The 20,668-nt window shown below is 34.4% G+C and overlaps 1 protein-coding gene across 2 annotated transcripts in view; it reads right to left on the bottom strand.

Annotated features, from left to right (window-relative positions):
* The window catches only part of SPATA17 (spermatogenesis associated 17), a 179,745-nt gene that overhangs the window by 93,529 nt on the left and 65,548 nt on the right, over positions 1-20,668 (bottom strand). For both annotated transcript variants that reach the window (XM_059146518.1, XM_059146516.1), the window contains one exon: positions 17,982-18,105. In XM_059146518.1, coding sequence (XP_059002501.1) covers positions 17,982-18,105 — 124 coding nt within the window. The remainder of the gene's footprint in view (positions 1-17,981; positions 18,106-20,668) is intronic.

The raw sequence follows: 20,668 nt of genomic DNA, 5'->3' as shown, positions 1-20,668 counted from the left end.
TGAGGGAGCAGAGGCAGTACACAAGGGAGAAGACCGCTTCATGAAGGAGGTCAGCAGTGTCAGAAGCTCAGGAGAGGTGGAACAGCATGAGGACAAAAAGGCACAACTGGCATGGTAATTAGAAGGTGACAGGTGACCTCCACAGAAGCAAACTGTGTTCTTGTGGCACAAATCACATCGTAATTCATTGAATGTGAGGAAAGAAAAAGAAATGGAGACTAATTTGAGTCTTCTAAAATACAGCAATATCATGATGCCTAAGAAATTCTCGGGACTAAAGAACATTCTATCCAGCTCCCAAATCCTACCAGGATTTCCCTTTAACTACATTGTATTTTGAAAGAATTTCTAAGAGAAGACTCCATGTATAATACTTTCTGGGAAATCTTCCCCCCTAAACAATTCCTTAATCTTTTTCCTTGTAAATGTTTAAGTACTATTCTACTGATCCTACAAGGACTGGATGAAAACTGCTTATTTTCTTGCTTAGGAAATTTTTCTAGGCCTGTTCCTTTCCCCAACATGTAGCAACCTACCTTACCCCCTCAATACAGCTTCATTTACCTCCTCCCCTCCTCTATCTGCTGCCTTGGCACTCTCCAGATTTGGCTTTGATTCCTGCTTTTCCATTTGAGTCACAGCATTGACAGTTTACAAATAATTATAAAATACTGAAATTAGCATTGATATGTATAAATACTTATACTGAGAATAGACTTCTCTGTGGGGTTAGGATGGCTGGTATTCGAGCAGAGATGTGCTTGGTGTGTAAGGTGAGGGAAGGCATTCCAGAAAACAGCAAGATGTTCAAAGGAACAGAAACTTTAAATAACTTCGATATTAAAGAGCTATAAATAATCCCATATAATATCAGAGAAAAGATATACACTGAATTCTATTGAATACACTACTGAAGAAGACTGAGAAGAAATGATCAAAGATAGAAGGCTGACTGTAGTGTCACCAAGGCCAAAGGAAGTTCCAATACCACAGTGTACAAATCTCCCAGAGTTCTTGTCGACTTATAAACAGGAGATTCCTGGTGTCTTTATCAAGAAGTACTCTGAGTAGAGCAGTGAAAGTGGACACCCAGTTCCACAGTGATTTGAAAACTCCCTATTGTGATGCCTCTAACATGCAATTTCTACACATGCTGTGCTGGCTTATTATACGTACTACTGAAGTCTGAATGACCTAAGAAAAATAGTAAAGCATGTTTTTGTAACCACCACCCACCTCAAACCTTCCCTTATATACCACTGTTCCCCTCTCAGAAACCTAGTATTTTCTTTTGCTCAATTCTTCGATAGTGATTTCATTTGAAAAATGATTTCATGGTTTGGGTTTAAAAAATGCCTCTCAAGACAATTAGTTGCTAAAAGAAAAATACTTAGCATCACAGAAACAGGAAAACTGAATTGAAAATTTTCTTTTATTAAAGAAAATGTACTAACAGAATGGAGCATTTGTCAAACTTTATTCCCAGTGTTATCTGGGGCTCTGCAAGACACTGATTTCCCAAGAGTCTTTGAAGAAAAATTTCTTAAGCAAACAGGGGGAAGCCATTTTAAGTTTTTATCAAAGTATAGGATTGACTGCCTCATGGGGAAATGCTATGCTGCCTTAATATGGTTGGCTATAATCTCATGACCAGATCTCAAAGACCACCTCATTTTTAGACTACTGTGCTCTCACAGTCTTGCTTGGTAAACCTGTGGCTTCTTGTATGGAAATTATTAATTAGTACCTATTAGGTACAGATTATACCTGCTACTTTGTGATAACTGAGCTGAGTCTTTAGTATTTCTGCACTTTTCTGTGTTATCCTTCAATAAAAATTTTATCTTTTTTAGGTTATCTTTTGCTTCCTTATTTTGCTTTGACCTCCTTGGTGGTAGGGAGCCCAGAAAACTCCACTATGCTTCACAACCCTGTTATCTTTTATCTCAAACTCAAACTCAAAAGCCCCTCTGGTGGTAACACAATTTGGACACAAACTTAATTAGAGGGAAAGTAATTTAACCGAAGGGAGTTGACCAATACAATGTCTTGATCAAAAAACTGATCTGGTCTAAAATGAATAATAGGCTAGTCTCTGGCTTTTGGGGTGTACCACTGGGTTATTTCGCAAGTTTTTATGTGAGCTTTTCATTTCATTCCTCATTTCAAAAATATGAGGAAATAATACCTTCCTTGTACTTTAATCCATTAATTCACTTTCAGTCCATCACATTATTACCATGCTAATGAAAATAAAGAACAGGCAGGGCGACTTAAATTTCTCTACAGTAAGAGGTAATCGGATCAAATAACTATTTATCTATTTGCTTTGCTGTCAAATTGTTCATGCCCAAATAACTGCCTGCCAAATGAATCCCAACTCTCCTTTATATTCTCTGGTATGCTCATCCTCAACTACCCTGTTCCTTCTCTCAATACTTCTGATCCCTTGTCTATGATCCTTTCAACCTTGCCCCATGGAACCCTTCTCCCATCTATGCTAAACAATTTCTCTTTGCCCCCAAACTTTTCAATAAATATATTTCTTCATTATGACTGAATCTTCCTTCACCTCTAGAGCAGGTCTACTGGACAAAGCATTTTAGTACTCTCCTGTATCATAGTGACTAGGAGAGATTTGCGTTTTCTTAGTTCCCCAATGTCTTTTTCAAACCACTACTCATCAGCTTTCTTGCAATCTGAATATGCACTCTCTTATCCCTCCTTGTGGTTATCATTAACAGTCTTGTTGGTCATTTGCCCATATTATCCTTTGCCCATATTATCATTAACAGTCTTGTTGGTCATTTGGCCGTATTCATGATAGCCTTTGGCATTTAGTTCAGTGTTCTACTATGTACTCTGGGATTTCATGTATAGGGGGTGATCCATCCCAATAGTAAGCCTCACAGTTCTTTGACTCCTTCAACCTCACTGATCTTTACATTACATTACTAGTTAGAGCAAGAGAGATATGGCAAAAACATTTACATTCTTATAGATATTTATCTCAAATCATATGATCACAAAACGATGTATAATCACGTTGAATAGGATGTCTATGGTTTCAGAATTTCAGTTGATGCCTCAAAGACAGATACTTATTTTTAAAAAAATTAATTCATTTTAGAGGTGGGGAAGCAGTAGGGCAGGGGCAGAGGCAGAGAGAGAGAGAAAGATCATCTAAAGCAGACTCCCTGTTGAGCAAAGAGCCCAACTGGGAGCTTGATCTCATGATCCTGAGATCATGACCCGAGCCAAAATCAGGAATCCAATCTTCAACCAACTGAGCCACTCAGGCACCCCAAGATGAAAATGCTTGACAGATGATATAAATACCCACACTTATTCCTCCGGTTCATGGTTCTTTCCTCTAGAAGACAACAGCTGAGGCTTGCTTGACTTCCTGTGAGAAGGCCCTGCATGTTAGACCTATGCCTCCACCTCCTGATGCTTAAAGGAACTGATAAGCTAATACACACACACACACACACACACACAACATCAAAAGCTAATAATGCTGAATATATTGTCTAGTAACTATCATCAAATAAACAGAAATTTAAAGATATATATATCTAGGACCTTTCTTAGCCCACTTTAAACCATACCTTAAAGAAACCAAAGCATGGTTTTCAAGATAGCCAGATCATAGTTTGAATTTCATCTTCTTCACTCTAGTTATGTAACTTGGCTTAATTTGGGACATTACAGAATGAAAAGAAAATGTTAGTGTTCTCTTTGCCTTTTCTTTGAATATAAGATTTGCCCTTTTAAAAGTCACACAGAATATATTTTACCAAACACAGGTATCAGTTACTAAAAATTATTACATCTGTCAAAATAATTGTATTATCTATAATTTTAATTCAGAGAAGAAATAGTGAATAATTAGGACTGAAATAAAAGCTGCCTTTCTTGTTTTGAATATGAAAGTATTATAAATCAGAATTAGGACATGTATTAGAAATATCATGACTGATATTAGAAATTGGGGATATTAAAGTGACAATGTTGTTCTCTTTTATGACTTTACCTATGTTAGGAGGAAGTAGATATAATCATAACACCAATAGTAAATGTTATATGAAGACATGGAGGAAAAAAGCAACAACCATGCCTTGCAAGGTCAGGGAAGGCCCAACCACAATTTTAGCATTCAGATAACTGTCGACAGAGAAGCTGATTTGGGTATGGATATATAAATAACCAAACCAGGTAAAATAAACCGAATCATTTTTTTTTTAAAGATTTTATTTATTTATTTGACAGAGAGAGATCACAATAGGCAGAGAGGCAGGCAGAGAGAGGAAGGGAAGCACGCTCCCTGCTGAGCAGAGAGCCCGATGTGGGGCTCAATCCCAGGACCCTGAGATCATGACCTGAGCCAAAGGCAGAGGCTTTAACCTACTGAGCCACCCAGGCACCCCAAACTGAATCATTTTAATGGTACAAATTTAAGACTAATTCAGATGACCATAAATCAACTTATGCATATACAGCATAAGCATAGACAACAAATATGAGTACAAGATTATATTAATGACTCATAATTTATTTCAAAGATATATTAATATTGAAATCATATGCATATATACAGGTACTAATTTAAAAGGAGATAGAAAATAAAGCTGAATAAATTTAAGAGAAAAAATTTTAACATTCAACTCTTTAAAGGGACTAAAACTAAAACTATAAATGAATGTTTTACATTATATAAGCACCTTGAAAATATTACTTTTCTCTAAACTAAGAGTGATCGTATCCTTTCAGCAAGACTCTCCTTTCAATACAACAACAGCTATTGAGACCTGAAAGTTATTTATTTTAGGCCCAAGAGCTATTAACAGATAAAGATTTAAAGACAAATTATTTCTCTTTTCTCCCTTCTTCACACCTTCCTTCCACTTACTCATCTTTTATTTTACTGTCTGTTGTGATATGGTATAGATAACATAACTCCTTTTTGAGTGAAATACTTCCAACCGTCAAAAGATATGTCAATAGAAACACCAATTGGTAAGACTAACAGAAAACCTGCCACTTTATACTAAAATATTTAAAGTCATGTTTCTCATACCAAAATGAAACTAATTTTTTTTTTTAAGTAGGCTCAATGCCCAACATGGAGACCAATGTGGGGCCCAAACTCACAACCCCCAAATCAAGACCTGACTCAGAGATCAAGACCTAAGCTCAGATTAAGAGTCAGTTGCATAACAGAATAAGCCACCCCACGTGCCCTGAAACCAATTTTTAGTATAATTTTTAAATAAACAATTGTACTTCCTCTTTGTTTATGTTTCTTTTGTGACTGTAATACATATATGAAATATTGTGTACACTTTCTATGTCTTTTAAAGTATTTACCTGCCTTGTATTACATAAAATCTCAAGGTCATAGATGATTTACCATGTTGGACTATACCTTAATTAACACTCAGAAGTTAAGGATACTCATGCTCTTAATAGTGACCTTAATAAACTACATTAGTCAATGCTTGATCATTAGTTAAGAGTTCATTTTAAGGGGCGCCTGGGTGGCTCAGTGGGTTAAAGCCTCTGCCTTTGGCTCCGGTCATGATCCTAGGGTTCTGGGATCGAGCCCTGCATCAGGCTCTCTGCTCAGCGGGAAGCCTGCTTCCTTCCTCTCTCTCTCTCTCTCTCTCTCTCTCTGCCTACTTGTAATCTCTCTCTCTCTCTCTCTCTCTGTCAAATAAATAAATAAAATATTTTTTAAAGAAAGAGTTCATTTTAAAAAAATATTTGAAAGTATAAACTCTCTGGCTGTGTCCCCAGTTTTACAGAGGAATAATGTTTTTGATTGTAGGGTACAAGGGTTAGGAATGGAGATACGCAGAAGATTAAAGGAAGAAGTAGAGATAAAGAAAGAAGATGGATTCATCCAAAGCCTGAGATTTTAAATTCTGGCCTCCAGCTATTTGGTGGAAATATTTCTAACATTTACCAATCCAAAAGAGTGAATTTAAATATTAAGAATGTGGGGTGAGAAGAACTTGTCTATATAAAGTTATTCTTCTAGACTTATTGAAGAGCTAAGATAAACCATGAGCTGACAAATTCTACGTCTTCATTATTTATCCATTATAACAGCACCTAACTTCTAACTGGTCTCATTCTAAAATATTTCTAAAGTATCTTAAAAATAGAAAACTAGTCATAATAATAGTGGGAATAAATCCTCAAATCTATAAACCATTATAGCCCTAATTATTTCATCAGATCTAGTTAGAGCAATGGTATAATTTCCTTGAGTTTCTAAGTTTTAGATTTCATTGCATTATAATTAGGGATAGCAAAAGGAACAATCAAAAACTTAGTCTTCACTAATCAATGAAGAAGATGAAAAAATTGATTATAATTAACATACCAATAACAAATTTTATAAAAGGTAATAGAAATAAGCATATACCAGTTAACTGCTAATTACTTTGTGTAAAATATCTGCATAAATACAGTTTAAAATATGGTACACTAGAGTATAAAGGTAAGTAAAGAAACATTTATATGGTAGAGAATGGGAACTAGTTTTGTTACAAATTTTTTCTAATTCTTTTCTGACTTTTGAATTTTCTATTAAAGCTGTATTTGAAATTTTATATAAGCCTGTATCTGTATATGTAAATACACATATGTATATATAACACACATACATATAGAGATGTGTATATATATATATAGGTAATTATTTAATACCTTTAATGCCTAATAAGAACTCTCCCTACCCCATACCTAATACATTAAAAATTCACCTCATTACTGAATGGAAATAAACAGACCCTGATTTTGATATCCAAAAATAAAACACAATAAATAGAGGACTAAAAAAATCAAGTGCCTCAATTTTATGGATAGGACTAAAATAATAATGCTCATTTAAATGTCTGAATGTTAGATTTGATATCTGATACACAGAAGATTATCATACAAAATTAAATTAAATTAAAATAATTTTAATAGTTAAAACTTCTTTGAGCAAGTTTAACACAATACAAAAATAGTCCAACTAGAGGTGAAGTAACAGTGAAATTGATTCACCTTAATCTCTGGTATCTTCATTTTCACAGGATCTCTCCATAACACAAGGAGGGACCCTGGCAATGTGGTCACACGGTTATGTTATTCGGTAAAATTTGTGAAAGTAAGACATCATTTAATTCTTCTGTCTCTTATGCTGACTTATCCTCTATCACACTTCGTTGGGTGGGACCCGAGCAGCTATGGGCATGCTGGAGACGAAACCAGGAAAAAAGCTAAGATGGGTGTGTACTTAATTCAGGTTTGGTTGGATATATTTATGAGAGTTTTTTTTTTCTGTTACTTCCAAGTATAGTTAAAGTTTTCTAGCAATACCAATGTAGGAATAACTTTCAGGATTATTCCTGAATGCAGTGGGCAGACTCACCAGGCATCACGAATAAAGGTGCAGGACCACAGGCTGCACTGTACTATTAACATCCTGAACTGTCTGGCCTGGGAGTACGTGCTAGTGAAGAGAACTGCTAGTGGAAGAGTAGTGGGGCTTTCCCAAATGGAGAATTTGATTCTCTCCATTTCCTATACAAAACAGAAGATCCTTCCTTTCAAAAAAAAAAAAACAAAAAATACTTAGTAATGCACCATATGCAAATAGGAATGCATCATTTAACTTTCTTACAGTAATGAAAAATTTAGATCAGTGTTCCTACAAAAAGGAGTGAATAACTTTCTCTTTTCACTCCAGAAAATTATTGTCAAATTATTGTCAAAGAAAGAGGCAATCAAAGAGCATGAAGACCAAAATATGGTGAGCAAATATGATAGATCAAGCAGTTAATGAATCTACTGTTATATTTAGAGGGGTGGTGTTCTCAGATGTTAAAATCTGAAATGTGTTTGAAATGATTTTTTACTCATTATGAAAAGTATTCATCTTCCTGTATTTGTAACTTTATATAGTTTCTTCTTGAAGATAGATCCCTAAATTGTATAAGCCGCAGGCCCCAAAACACATGAATCTGTCACATGTACAAGGAGAGGTTTCCAGTGTGTTTTGTTAATGGACACATTTTAAAATAACTTTTAAAATGCAGCATGCTGGGACGCCTGGGTGGCTCAGTTGGTTAAGCAGCTGCCTTCGGCTCAGGTCATGATCCCAGGGTCCTGGGATCGAGTCCCACATCGGGCTCCTTGCTCGGCAGGGAGCCTGCTTCTCCCTCTGCCTCTGCCTGCCTCTTTGTCTGCCTGTGCTTGCTCTCTCTCCCTCTGTCTCTGGCAAATAAATAAATAAAATCTTTTAAAAATAAAAATAAAAATAAAAATAAATAAAATGCAGCATGCTGAAAAAGAAAATATATGTAAGAAATGTAGCTAAGAAAACTTTTCTACCTGAGTGGTCTCTCTAAATTTTATTATATTTTTATATAATAAATTATATATAATAATTTATATTATATATAATAAAGTTTATATAATAAATTATATATAATTTTATTATATTTTTGCCTCCATTTCTTAGATGCATGATGGCTAAATGATGGCAAGGAGAGGAGCAGGGAAGGGACTTATTTGGGGACACAAGACTTTTTTTTTAACCTTTTCACTTTAACTCTTCAAAGAGTAATGACAATAGACAATAATTTTATCTCTTTCATATATTACAGGATAATAAAAACTATAATGTTAAAGAGGGAGGAAATAAAATGTACAAGTTAATAGCTAATTCATTCGCCACACTAGTTCAGTCCTTGGCCTTTTCTGAACAGAGACTGCCAATAGTAACAGATGATGTGATGGTTTTGTGATGTGGACAGTTCACTTGGGACCAAGAGCAAATGACCAAACTTGAGGACCTGCCTCATAAACTATGGATCCAAAGATCATAGGTCAGATCTTTATGCACTACATAGTCTTCTGGAAAGAATATATCTGCCAAGTGTCCAGAGGAAAAATGAGTACCAAACAAGAGCATTTCAATCACCAGAAGGATAACTGCTACTTTATATAATATTGTGGGGATAAATGTATTAAAAGTGCTTTGAGCTATTCATAGAAAGGCACCATAGAAATCTATATTATGTTCTCGCTTGCTTCATTCACTCTCTTACATGCAAGGTCTAGTTTTTCTATTTGCCCATGAATTCATTCAGATCAATGCTCCTGTTAAGTACCAAAACATTTCAGAGAAAGGGTAAAGTGAAAACTCAGTGAACCTAGTTAACTCAAGGAGCAGTACACACTCAGAATGCTAGTGTTTTCAAGGATAGATATCCATAAACCTAGGACAAAGTCCCTTCCAAATATCAAGTTTATTTAGGTGAATCACATGTAGACCATATATGTAGAACACTCACTAGGGTTTTCACTGTGGCTGCACCATACTGAGGATGCCCCAACACCACAGAGTTTAAATAAACTAGTTAGACAGCCTTGGGCTGGTTGCTTCATCTTTCAGACCTGCTTTCTTTAACCTGTTAACAAAAAGAGCTAGAAAGGTAAACTCTAAAGATCCCATGCTGCTCTAATATATTCCAATCAGGGGTCCTGTCCTCTGTCAGGGTGAGTTCCTATTTTTATATTTTTCTCCATGGAAACATACAAATTACTGGGAAGTTGGCAAAAACAAATATAAGATCCTTCAAGTAAGACTTATGAATCTGGGACGCCTGGGTGGCTCAGTTGGTTAAGCGGCTGCCTTCGGCTCAGGTCATGATCCCAGCATCCTGGGATCGAGTCCCACATCGGGCTCCTTGCTCAGCAGGGAGCCTGCTTCTCCCTCTGCCTCTGCCTGCCACTCTGTCTGCCTGTGCTTGCTCTCGCTTCTCTCTCTATGACAAATAAATAAATAAAATCTTAAAAAAGAAAAAAAAAAGACTTATGAATCTACTCCCACTCCCTACTTCCGTAATTCTCAGTTTTATTGCCAGACCTCTTCAACCTAAAAAAATGTGCCATAACCAGGGAGTGGGTAATGTAAAAATTAAGAATTCATTGTTGGGAATGCTGTGTGATGGAGGAAAGAAATAAGAGGAATCTAGAGTGATATTTTTAACTAGGAACACTAAATAGCGATGCTAAGCAAAATGGCAAAATTGTCACGTTTCTCTTACATGGCCTCCTAATTATCTTTCAGTACCCTACAAGACCTACTTTTCTCCCCAGACATTCCACATAGTCAATATATCCCTTACCAACTCTGGCTCCCTTTGTTACCTTGTGCCCATTTTGGTCTTCATACTATAGGCATTGCCTCAGGACTCTGGACAAACTTTCCTCCTTCCTTTTATGATAGCCTACTCACAGTTATTAATTTTCACTGAGCTATACTAATAAGAACACCTTAATAGCTGTCTCCTTTCTAAAAGTATTTTAATTTAGTATGGGAAAAAGAAATATACCTTTAACGATAAAGTAATGGCAAAATCAAAGTGTTAGTGGGACGTATGTGAGATGCTGACTCTCTTTTGGGGGTGGGGGGTGAGGTAAAGGGAATTTTCTGAGTTTCCAGAATATGACAAGCCACAAGAAGTCACCTATCATATATTTATATGATTTATATGATTTATATCATATAAAGAGAACCTTATGATGAATGTTTCCAGGGTATAAAAATCAGACTGGATCAGGATGCCAACCCTGAGGATGAACGAAATACAAGACTAAGTGTAAACAGGCAGAGTAGAGTCAGTCTGGAGAGTGTCAAATGCACATGCTGAAAACCTTGGATTTTATCCTGTGGACAACAGGGAATCGTTGGAGGTTTATAAACTGCAGAGAGACATTACATAAAAAGCACTATTTTAGCAAAATTTACCCAATGGTGATAAATATACTGGGAAAAAGAACAAAAGACTAAACAAGAGAAATCATTTTAGAGATTATTACTATTGCTCAGACTTCAGGAAATGGACATAATGGAATTTATTTAGAAGATGGTAGGAGGGATAAATTGAAAGAAGACTGTGATTTTACACAGAAAATGAAAAAGAGGGAAAGATTTTAACAATCTGGATGACTAGGAATAGTCTAGATCATTGATCAAAATAAAGACTGATTTGGACAAATAAAGAAAAAAGCACTTAAAGAAGAAAAAAAAAAAGCCAAAAAGCAAAAGCAATGAACCATGTGAACGCCCTAAATCAGGTTGCATCAAGCCATGAAGATCAAAAATGTAATATACTCAACATAGTGGATATGATTAACAGCCATAAATATCAAGGCATACACCCTTTTGCATGTATATTATGGAAATACAGAGATGGGGAAGGGAGCAGAGAGAAAAAAAAGATAAAGTGGGGTGTCCAGCCTAGAAATGAAAGAGGAACATAGTATTTTTAAGCCAAAGAAGTGGTTTTTATATAAGGATCAAGAGGTATAAAAGTGTGTTCCAGAGAGTTACTATAGGGGTACTTTTTGTTATCATACTTGATCTCCCAACTATTGCTGTGGTATGCCATTGATTAAGGAAAATGCCTTATGAGAAGGATCTCCAAAGATGCTTTCCAACTACACCATATACACGGAGACACATCACACACACACACACACACACACACACACACACACACATGCTTGCCCATGTGCAGGTACACACTGAAAGACTGCCATTCTTCTCTTACTTCATTACCTCAAATTAAAAGTGTGCAATCACATATTAAGCACAGAATCTCCCCATTTATGATTTTGAGGAGAAAGAGTTGAAAGCAATAAAGGGCTTGGAAGACTCACTGTATTACTTAATTTACACATTTTTTCACCTTATAGATTTGTCTTATAGACATGCTATCCATATCAATATGGTATCCATATCAACAGAGTATCAATTATTTTCATTAAGTTTTTTCTTTTTTTAAGATTTTATGTATTTATTTGACAGAGAGAGACACAGTGAGAGAGGGAACACAAGCAGGGGGAGCAGGAGAGGGAGAAGCAGGCTTCCTGCCGAGCAGGGAGCCCAATGCAGGCAGACGCTTAAAGGCTGAGCCACCCAGGCACTCCATGTTATATTAAGTTTTTTAAATTAAGCTACTTTCCTTTCACATACACATGTGATCTGATACAATTTTGAAAAATAAAGTTGCTGAAACCATGTGTTTCTCTCAAAAAATAAGGAAAGACAATGTTTTATTAATATTAATTGGAGCATGGGGTCTTTTTAAAGAATCTTAAATAACCAAAAACCATTAATTCAGTGTCCATATAAAAACGACCCATTAAAGAAAAAAAATGAAAATATATAAGTGATGATGTGAAAATCATTTCCATAAAATGTTACAAATTTTAATGAAATTTATAAATTTTCATTTTAGTTTTAAAGTAAATATGTACAAACTATTAAAAGTCATTGTTATAAAATAAAATACATATAGTTATACTTACTCATGAATATATTTCGTATCTGTCCTTTTTAATAGCACATTAAAATAAAAAAGTTATATTTTTCACTGATCAGGAAACAACGTATATAATTCTACATAATAACCTATAGCTCTAAACACTATGATATAGTACTTGAATCTTGGATTTGTATCTGTAACTCTGCTGTTCTCCAGGAGGACCTGTAAAAATGCTGGCAACATTTTAGAGGCAGTATCTTCTAATAAGCCAACAATAGGCCTTTTTCATGTAGCTACCAGTAGGTGGAGCAGACAACATAATTTATTACCCAAGAACAAGGACGGGAATGAAAGTCAGTTTATTTGGAATAAAACAAATCTGCAAATGAGATTTTCTTCAAAGGAAATGTGTCCTATATGTGTTAGATTTAGTTTGACTGGCTACTGAATCAAAATAAATAACTTTATTAAATCAATCTTCGCAGAAAGATAAATTAAATTTACAAATGGAAGCAATGTTTGCATTTTACTTATTCAAATCAACTAAAATTAGCTTTCTTTTCATAAAACTTTTACAGGGACAAAGATTTTTTTGATGTGTTCATTTAATAAGGGCGCTAAACTCAATCCTGTTTTACAGGTGATGGGGTGCATAACAAATAGTATTTTCTGGGAAATATAATTGACTAATCCTATTATGTCTGTAGCAACAAATTAACCTTATTACTACTAGTAAATGGTGATTGATTATTTATGCAAATAAGTTACCATGTTCAGCTTTCTGATTGAAATAAACATATACAAAAGGTGCTTTAATATGACTTGAACTTTTTAATTAATAAAACCCTGAGGGGTCTATTAATTCACTCATTGCAATATTAGTTATTTACTTGTGTAATTCCTATTAGTGTTAACATATTTGCTTGCATAAAGATGAGATACTTAATATCAGTAAAAATCGGGAAAATATTTTAGAATTATTTTAAGATATACACCAGATTTGTTACTAACACTGACTTTGAAACTAGGTTATCAGTATGAGTATGTCAGTCTATCAGCATAAGAGTCCTAATATTATTAAAAATTAACAACATAACTTCATTTATTACCTATATATGAATTCACAAACACAATTTTGACTTAGAAAATTCCTTATCTTTTCTCAAGCATTCTTCGTCTGAATTAACGTTTTATTTCTACTCACCTAAGTGAAGCTATATTAGACTTATGAAAATTCAATATGAAAATTAATATTCTACAAACTATCATTATGTATCATTATAAATCACTCCTAAATTATTGAAATCACCAAAAAAAAATAGTTCTAAAAAGGCTATTAGTATTAATCCCTTTAAATACATCAGCAGAACTTTTCCTATCCTGATGTACTTATAAAAATTATTTATACTTGAATATTTATTCAGTAAACTTTCCAATAACTGTATAAAATTGAGAGTTAAAAGTGACTTAAACCTTTAATAACAAATACTCAATTCATATCTGACTTTTATTTTATACTTAAGTGTGTATTTGATATAATTTGAAATCAAAACTCTTAAAACAAGCCATGAATTTAATCTGTAAATATCTTAGTAATGTTTTAAAACCTGCAGCTTAATTTCTCAACCATAGTCAAGTCATGCTGAGAAAATCAGTACTGATACTCAAATTGAAACATGTGTCTTTCATTCTCTGAGTCTTTTTTAGGTTAGGGAAAGTAAAGATTTTTGTGAAAATAAAACAATAAATGGAATCACAAAATCATAAATACAAGTGGTTGTTAATTTCAATAAGACCACCTATATAAACTGCAATTGAAAGGTGTCAAATTTCTTGCTGGTAAAAGCATTTGTCTGGCATAGACTGAAATCAGAGTGAATACGCCTTGTGGTTAAGGATCACATAGTATAAATTTGTATGTCCCACACCTGGTTCAGCATGAGACAGATTGTCGGTACTCAAAATATGTTAACTGGAATAATTGAAGACTTTTAAAGTTAAGATTTATATTCAATCTATTTATTAATATTAGTGTTGCATATCTTTGTTTAGGTTAAGGTGAATATTGCATACTTTCATTTAGGTAAAGATGGTTTATAATTGTGACTTATCAGTTTAAAATTCAACCTTTTTATACCATAATAAAAACTAAGGAATAAAACATTTGAAATTTCTGGTACTGCCCCATTGGTAAAACTAATTCCCTGACCAAAGTCAACAGATGAGACTAAGATGATACCACTGTTCTATTTCAATACCAAAAAAAAAAAAGTTTGCTTTGGGAATAAGTGTCTACATAGGCTCAAAGGGTTGTATTTTATCTCCAGTTATTTGTGATCAAATATGAAGATCACTATGACAAAATAAATAGACCAACTTGTCAGAACCAAATGAAAATCTCTGATATGTAATATTCCTCTCCAAGGAAGGGGATTTAAGAATATCATTTCCCCTCTGTTGCCCTCAGGTCTGTGAGGCCAGTTGTAAAATGGGCGAGGAGAATATTGGGCAAAGACCACTATCAATATTTCTAACTAATCTTCATTAATAATTAAAGCAAAGAAATGAGAAAATGAACGCTTCCAACAACTAAGACAAACCGAAGAAAATGTATAGAATCTTCGTTTATCTTTTAATTATTCTTTAAAAATATTTTATTTATTCACTTGACAGAGAGAGAGAGAGAGAGACTGAGCACAAGCAGGCAGAAGGAGAAGCAGGCTTTCCACCAAGCAGGGAGCCCGACATAGGGTTCAATCCCAGGTCCCTGGAATGATAACCTGAGCCGAAAGTAGACACTTAACTGACTTAGCCACCCAGGTGTCCCTTGATAGATTAAATTCTAATAATAGGACTGTTATCATTTACTGGAACACGAAGGGCCCGATAGTATTTTAAATATATTATATTCAATTCTCATAATGTTCTTTCAAATTGTAGAGTGAAACAGACAATTCCAGGTGATCTTCTGATATCTTACCCTAAGTGGGAGAGCCTGGATGCCAACTGAGCTCTGATGTCAATGCTCATACTGTTTCTACTGTCATAGTGCCTCAAAAACAATCATTCTATTGGATGCCAAGGATTTCTAGAAACAAGAGATCAGTTTAAGTTTATATACATGGATATTACCAGTAGTCTTCAAGGTATAAACTAGAAGGAAAATAGGCTAGGGAATTGACAGCTTGTATTTTTTAACACAAACAGAGCTAAAACACAGTGGTAGTATTAAAAACTCATTAAGATCCAGGAGTCAAGTTACATGGTCAAGTTTGTGAAATAATTTGTTAAACCAGGTGTTTAAATTTAAACTAAAATGAAATCAAAATAAAGAAATTGTGCATATAAAGTATCTATCATACTCTGTGGCACATGGTAAGTACTGCATGGATATTTGCTATTCTATTATTTAAAAAAATTTTTTTTAAGATTTTACTGATTTATTTGAAAGAGAGCACGAGCAGGGTGAGGGGCAGGGGGAAAGTAGACTCTCTGCTGAGACGGCCCAATGTAGGGCTCAGTCCCAGGAGTCCAGGAATATAACCTGAGCAGAAGGTGGATACCTAACCGACTAAGCCAGGTGCCCCCTGCTATTCTAGTATTTTTATTAGTAAAAACTTAGTCTTTATGGACATTCTAAAATTTTCCTCTATGAACCCGATATCTAAATACACTGAATAAAAGAAAATTAATAAATGTTTCTGTTAAATCTGATTCTCACCACTTAAAAATCATTTCTGCCATTACACTACCCATCATATAAGTATAAACAGTGCAATAAGACCTCAGAATAAGAAGATTCAAAGTATAAAAGGAATTCAGAGTTATCAAAATAAATAACTCTAACCAATAATTACTATCAAGTTTAAAGAATTAAAGGATATATTATGCCTCCCTTAGTTTCATCAAAATGAAAATTACAAATAACTAAAGTTTAAAAAAAGAACTCCTTATGTCATTCTACATCTAGGAAAGTGTAGCCCACCAATTATACAGATAAATTTTTTACAGTTATGAATTTATAACTGAAACTTTAAAATACTGCAATTTTTTATTTATTTAATTTTTTTGTTGTTCTTTAAAGATTTTATTTATTTGATAGAGAGAGACACAGCAAGAGAGGGAACATAAGCAGGGTGAGTGGGAGACGGAGAAGCAGGCTTCCCGCTGAGCAGGGAGCCCACCGGGGCTCCATCCCAGGACCTTGGGACCATGACCTGAGCCGAAGGCAGATTTAACACTGAGCCACCCAGGTGCCCACAATTTCTTAAATTGTCTTTATTGCCTAAGTATTTAGAATTTAAAGACCTCCATTTGAGTAGCAGACCTATTACTAGTTTTGTGTCTATAAATCATACCATATGTGTCTATAAATCCCAACCATAATTTTCTCTTTCAGTTTTCTTATTTGTTAAATGGAAATAACTCAGCTATACAAATACTAAGTAAACACTAAAATAGTTATTATTATTGAAATTATTATTAATTAGCCTACCAAATAGAGCTAGAAGTGCAGTTCTCTGTCCTAAATGTACATGGCCAGTTCAGTACTTAATGTTTTTGAATTTGGATGCCTCGAAGCAGGACACTTAATCTCACTTACTAACACCCTCCACGACCCTCCACCACAGAACCAGATTTGACTTGCCCAAGTCTGAGACATCTGAATGTGTGACTCCAGCTGGAACTCTAAGACTTAACTTGAAAGTCTATGAGAAAGAATAAAAACCCACAAATTGCTAGTTTCCTGCCTGAACCTCAATTAACAAAACATACTTCAATCCCTAAATTCATGTTGCTTTCTTTTTTTTTTTTAAGATTTTATTTATTTTTTTGACAGAGATCACAAGTAGGCAGAGAGGCAGGCAGAGACAGAGAGGCGGGGAAGCAGGCTCCCCGCTAAGCAGACAGCCCCACGTGGGGCCCGATGCCAGGACCCTGGGATCATGACCTGAGCTGAAGGCAGAGGCTTTAACCCACTGAGCCACCCAGGCGCCCATTCATGTTGCTTTTTAACCATATTTCTTTGTGAGCAGAATATTCTACAGGCCAATGTATCTTTTTCTCAGCAACTAACAACTACGGTACAATCTGAGGCACTAAAATTTTACCATTTATAAGAAAATCATTCTAAGTATTCCCAATTCCACATCTGTATCACAGTAAGAAGATGCAACTGCTGAAGCAGGTTTGTTCGAAGCTTTACTTGAAAATGTGCAACTAAATTTAGAAAGGGTGCAGGAATGGCTCTAATCTCAACATCAGCTCAAGTAAAAGAGAAAACCTGAAAGCGACCTCAGTTTAATAACTTCTTAGTTCTTGATCAATTCGTGAAACAACAATAAGCCACTCAGAATGGGTTTCAAAAGCGAGGTTATGCCCTTCGTGTCATGTTATCACAGTGGCAGATCACACTGCTGACTTGGACCTTTCTGCCGGCATCCCAACCGCTGCCTCTATGAAGCTGCTGTCGCAGACGAGTCATGGTGCCCGCGCGCACCTACACAGAAGCACGGAATTGAACTCGAAGTAGAGTCTTTGTGATATCTTTTCAACAAGTCATGTCCCATTCAGCCTGCTACTTCATCTCTGTCAGGCTAGGGGCCCAAGTGGTTTACGGGAGCTGTCAGGGACAGGTAGACCGACCTGCTTTGTGCTGAGGAGGTAATGCATCTTTCGGGCTTGGGAATCTCTTTCCTTCTCTTCCCTTTCGAGGTCGGCCTTCTTCTCTTCTCTTTCTTTCATCTCTGCAAACTCCTCCAGTGCCTCCCTGCATCCAAACAACCTGCAGTTATTTATGAGACTAAAAATCTGCTAACATTTTCCTTCTTCCACTGATGATAATCAAGTAAGTTTTTGAGGCTACCATCACCCACATCCATCAAAATCAGTGGGGTAATCGATCTTACCTGCACATTCCCCTGAATCTTTGCAATCTTTAAAAAGCATTTAAGTGATTTTTCAGTGGTTAAATTTTTTTAAATCAAATATCTACATATTATAACTAATTCAACAGCTGAGGAAATGTATCAGGTGCCAAGGAAGTGAACAACTACATTGCCATTAAGATTATCTATTTTGGACATACCTAAATATCCCAAGAAAATGTCTGAGCTACTGATTTCCTTTAAATTTTGATTTCATGTTTACAAATCTCTAATCATTTATTTTGTATACTAATGGGCTAATTTTGAAAATGTGATGGGTTTTATATATATACTTAATTTAGTTTACTCCAGTTAATAGTTCAAATAATATCAACATGTATTATCCTGCACTTGAAAGGTGATTTTGTTCAGTTATAGAGATAATTAAAATAAAAGCTAAACTAGGTGAACAAGTTCATGGCTTTCTAGGTATGATAAATTCTATTAAAATAATGAAAATTTCATCATTTGAGAGTGTATATCTAAGAAATTTAAACAAAAATCAATTTGTAAAATATACTCTGCAAAAAAATGCCTGTAAACCGAGTAAGATATTATCAAATATGGAAAAAAAATCTTTTATTTTCACAGAACAAATTTAACTATTCATGTTAAAATAATGTTTTGAAATTATACATTATTCTTTTTAAAAAATAGATAATGCAACTTAGTGTCCAGTTCTTTAAGTAAAATTTTAACTTTTATTAAATCACCGAGCATTTACCCTAAAGATATCAAGGGAAAGTAGAGGGAAAGATTCCAAAAATAAAAAAAAAAAAAGATTCTCATTTCTACTTCAATGTCTAGAAATATTTTTGTTGCAATTTTCTGTTAAAGGCTACTAATATAATACTTCATACAAGGTTACTTATGAAACACACTGACGTTTAAAAATCACCATGCTATGCTATTGCAGCAGAGCAATTTTTTTCAACATAAGATTAAATTGCAAAATAAATGAATTACTTGGAGTGGCATGGCCCTCATTTTGCCACCCTTCTCTTGAAAATTGCTTATTAATATGAAAAAAGGAGTCAGAAAATAGCCTGTTTTACTTTATGCATAGTATTTTGGGGGCTTCTGCGCCCACAGAGCTGGGCTAGCTGCACATTTAGATTGTGTTGGCAAGCTGGTACAATGACCTTTCTGACCTGCATCTCAAGGCTATTATTAATCGCTAAGTAACCTGGTAAAGCCAAACAAATTTGTTTCCATTGAAAGGATCTCTATCTATGTCTGAGAATTTGTTCTGTACCAAACAAACCTCATTAACTGTGTCCATTTTTGACAAAGAACCAGGAGTTAGAAGGATTGGTGACCTTTCTTTGTCCTTAAGGTACAAATTTCAAGGCAGGTACATATGAATAAATGAGAATTTTTACCAGGAAAAATAACAATCACATGTTACATAAAAAACTGAATACATTATTAATTTTCATCTTTACTTTTAATATTATGTAAAAAAATGTTTCTTCTATAATTCCTCTCATAAGTCTTAAAGATAATTTAAAATAACCAGTGAACTGCCTCTATAAGGATAATTACTCAGATATGCATGTATCCAATTTTATGTCATTCCAAAGATAAGCACAGTAATTTTCCAAGCAATCACAAAAATAAAAAAAAAAAATACATCTACAAAGACGTCTGTGTTCTATAAATAATTTAATGAATAAGAAGAGACCTTACATAAGAAAGAAAAAAGTATCCAATATAATTGCACACACACATGAACAGGTAAACTGCAAAGAAGTAATATGGCTTGGATACAAAATCAAAAGTGTAAATTATTTGATGTAGTAAAAACAGTCCATCATCTGGATATGGAAACATAAACTAAAAACAGCATGTATTCAGGGAGCTTGACAAGGAAAGCAAAAACTGAAAGATAAGTAAAAGAATGTCAGTTTCCAGTATGTAAAGAAAACACACAGTAAACCCAGAAGGAACTGAAAAGCCCTAAAAGTAAATCCAAAAAAGTTTGACAAAACCTTAGAAAAATTAATCTGTGGTAGTCTCAAAACACAAAAGTAATTAATTAAATAAATTTATACAATTTTTGAAAAAAGCCAATCCTATGTTCCTGATTTATTGCCATACTTGACAGTGTACAGATATACTGAACATCACAATTATATTCATGTCAAATACTCTTTGTTTAATGACCAAGTAGGAAGAGCTGAATTAATTTTTATCCCTGATATACAAGTTTTTGTTATATCAATAACAATGAAGAGATGTCTCACTGTAAATGATGCAATAAAAAATTATGATCACATTAAGGATTAAATGATGGAAACTGTTCGAACTAGGTTTCTTTATAAAATTATAAAAATTATCGATTTTTTATCTAGGGAATTTTTTTTTTAATGCAGTACTTCTAAAACAGTTAATTTTTTCCCAAAT

This window comes from Mustela lutreola, chromosome 14 (genome assembly GCF_030435805.1).
Source record: "Mustela lutreola isolate mMusLut2 chromosome 14, mMusLut2.pri, whole genome shotgun sequence".
NCBI classification, from domain to species: Eukaryota; Metazoa; Chordata; class Mammalia; order Carnivora; family Mustelidae; genus Mustela; species Mustela lutreola.
This window is presented reverse-complemented; position numbering and strand designations above follow the sequence as displayed.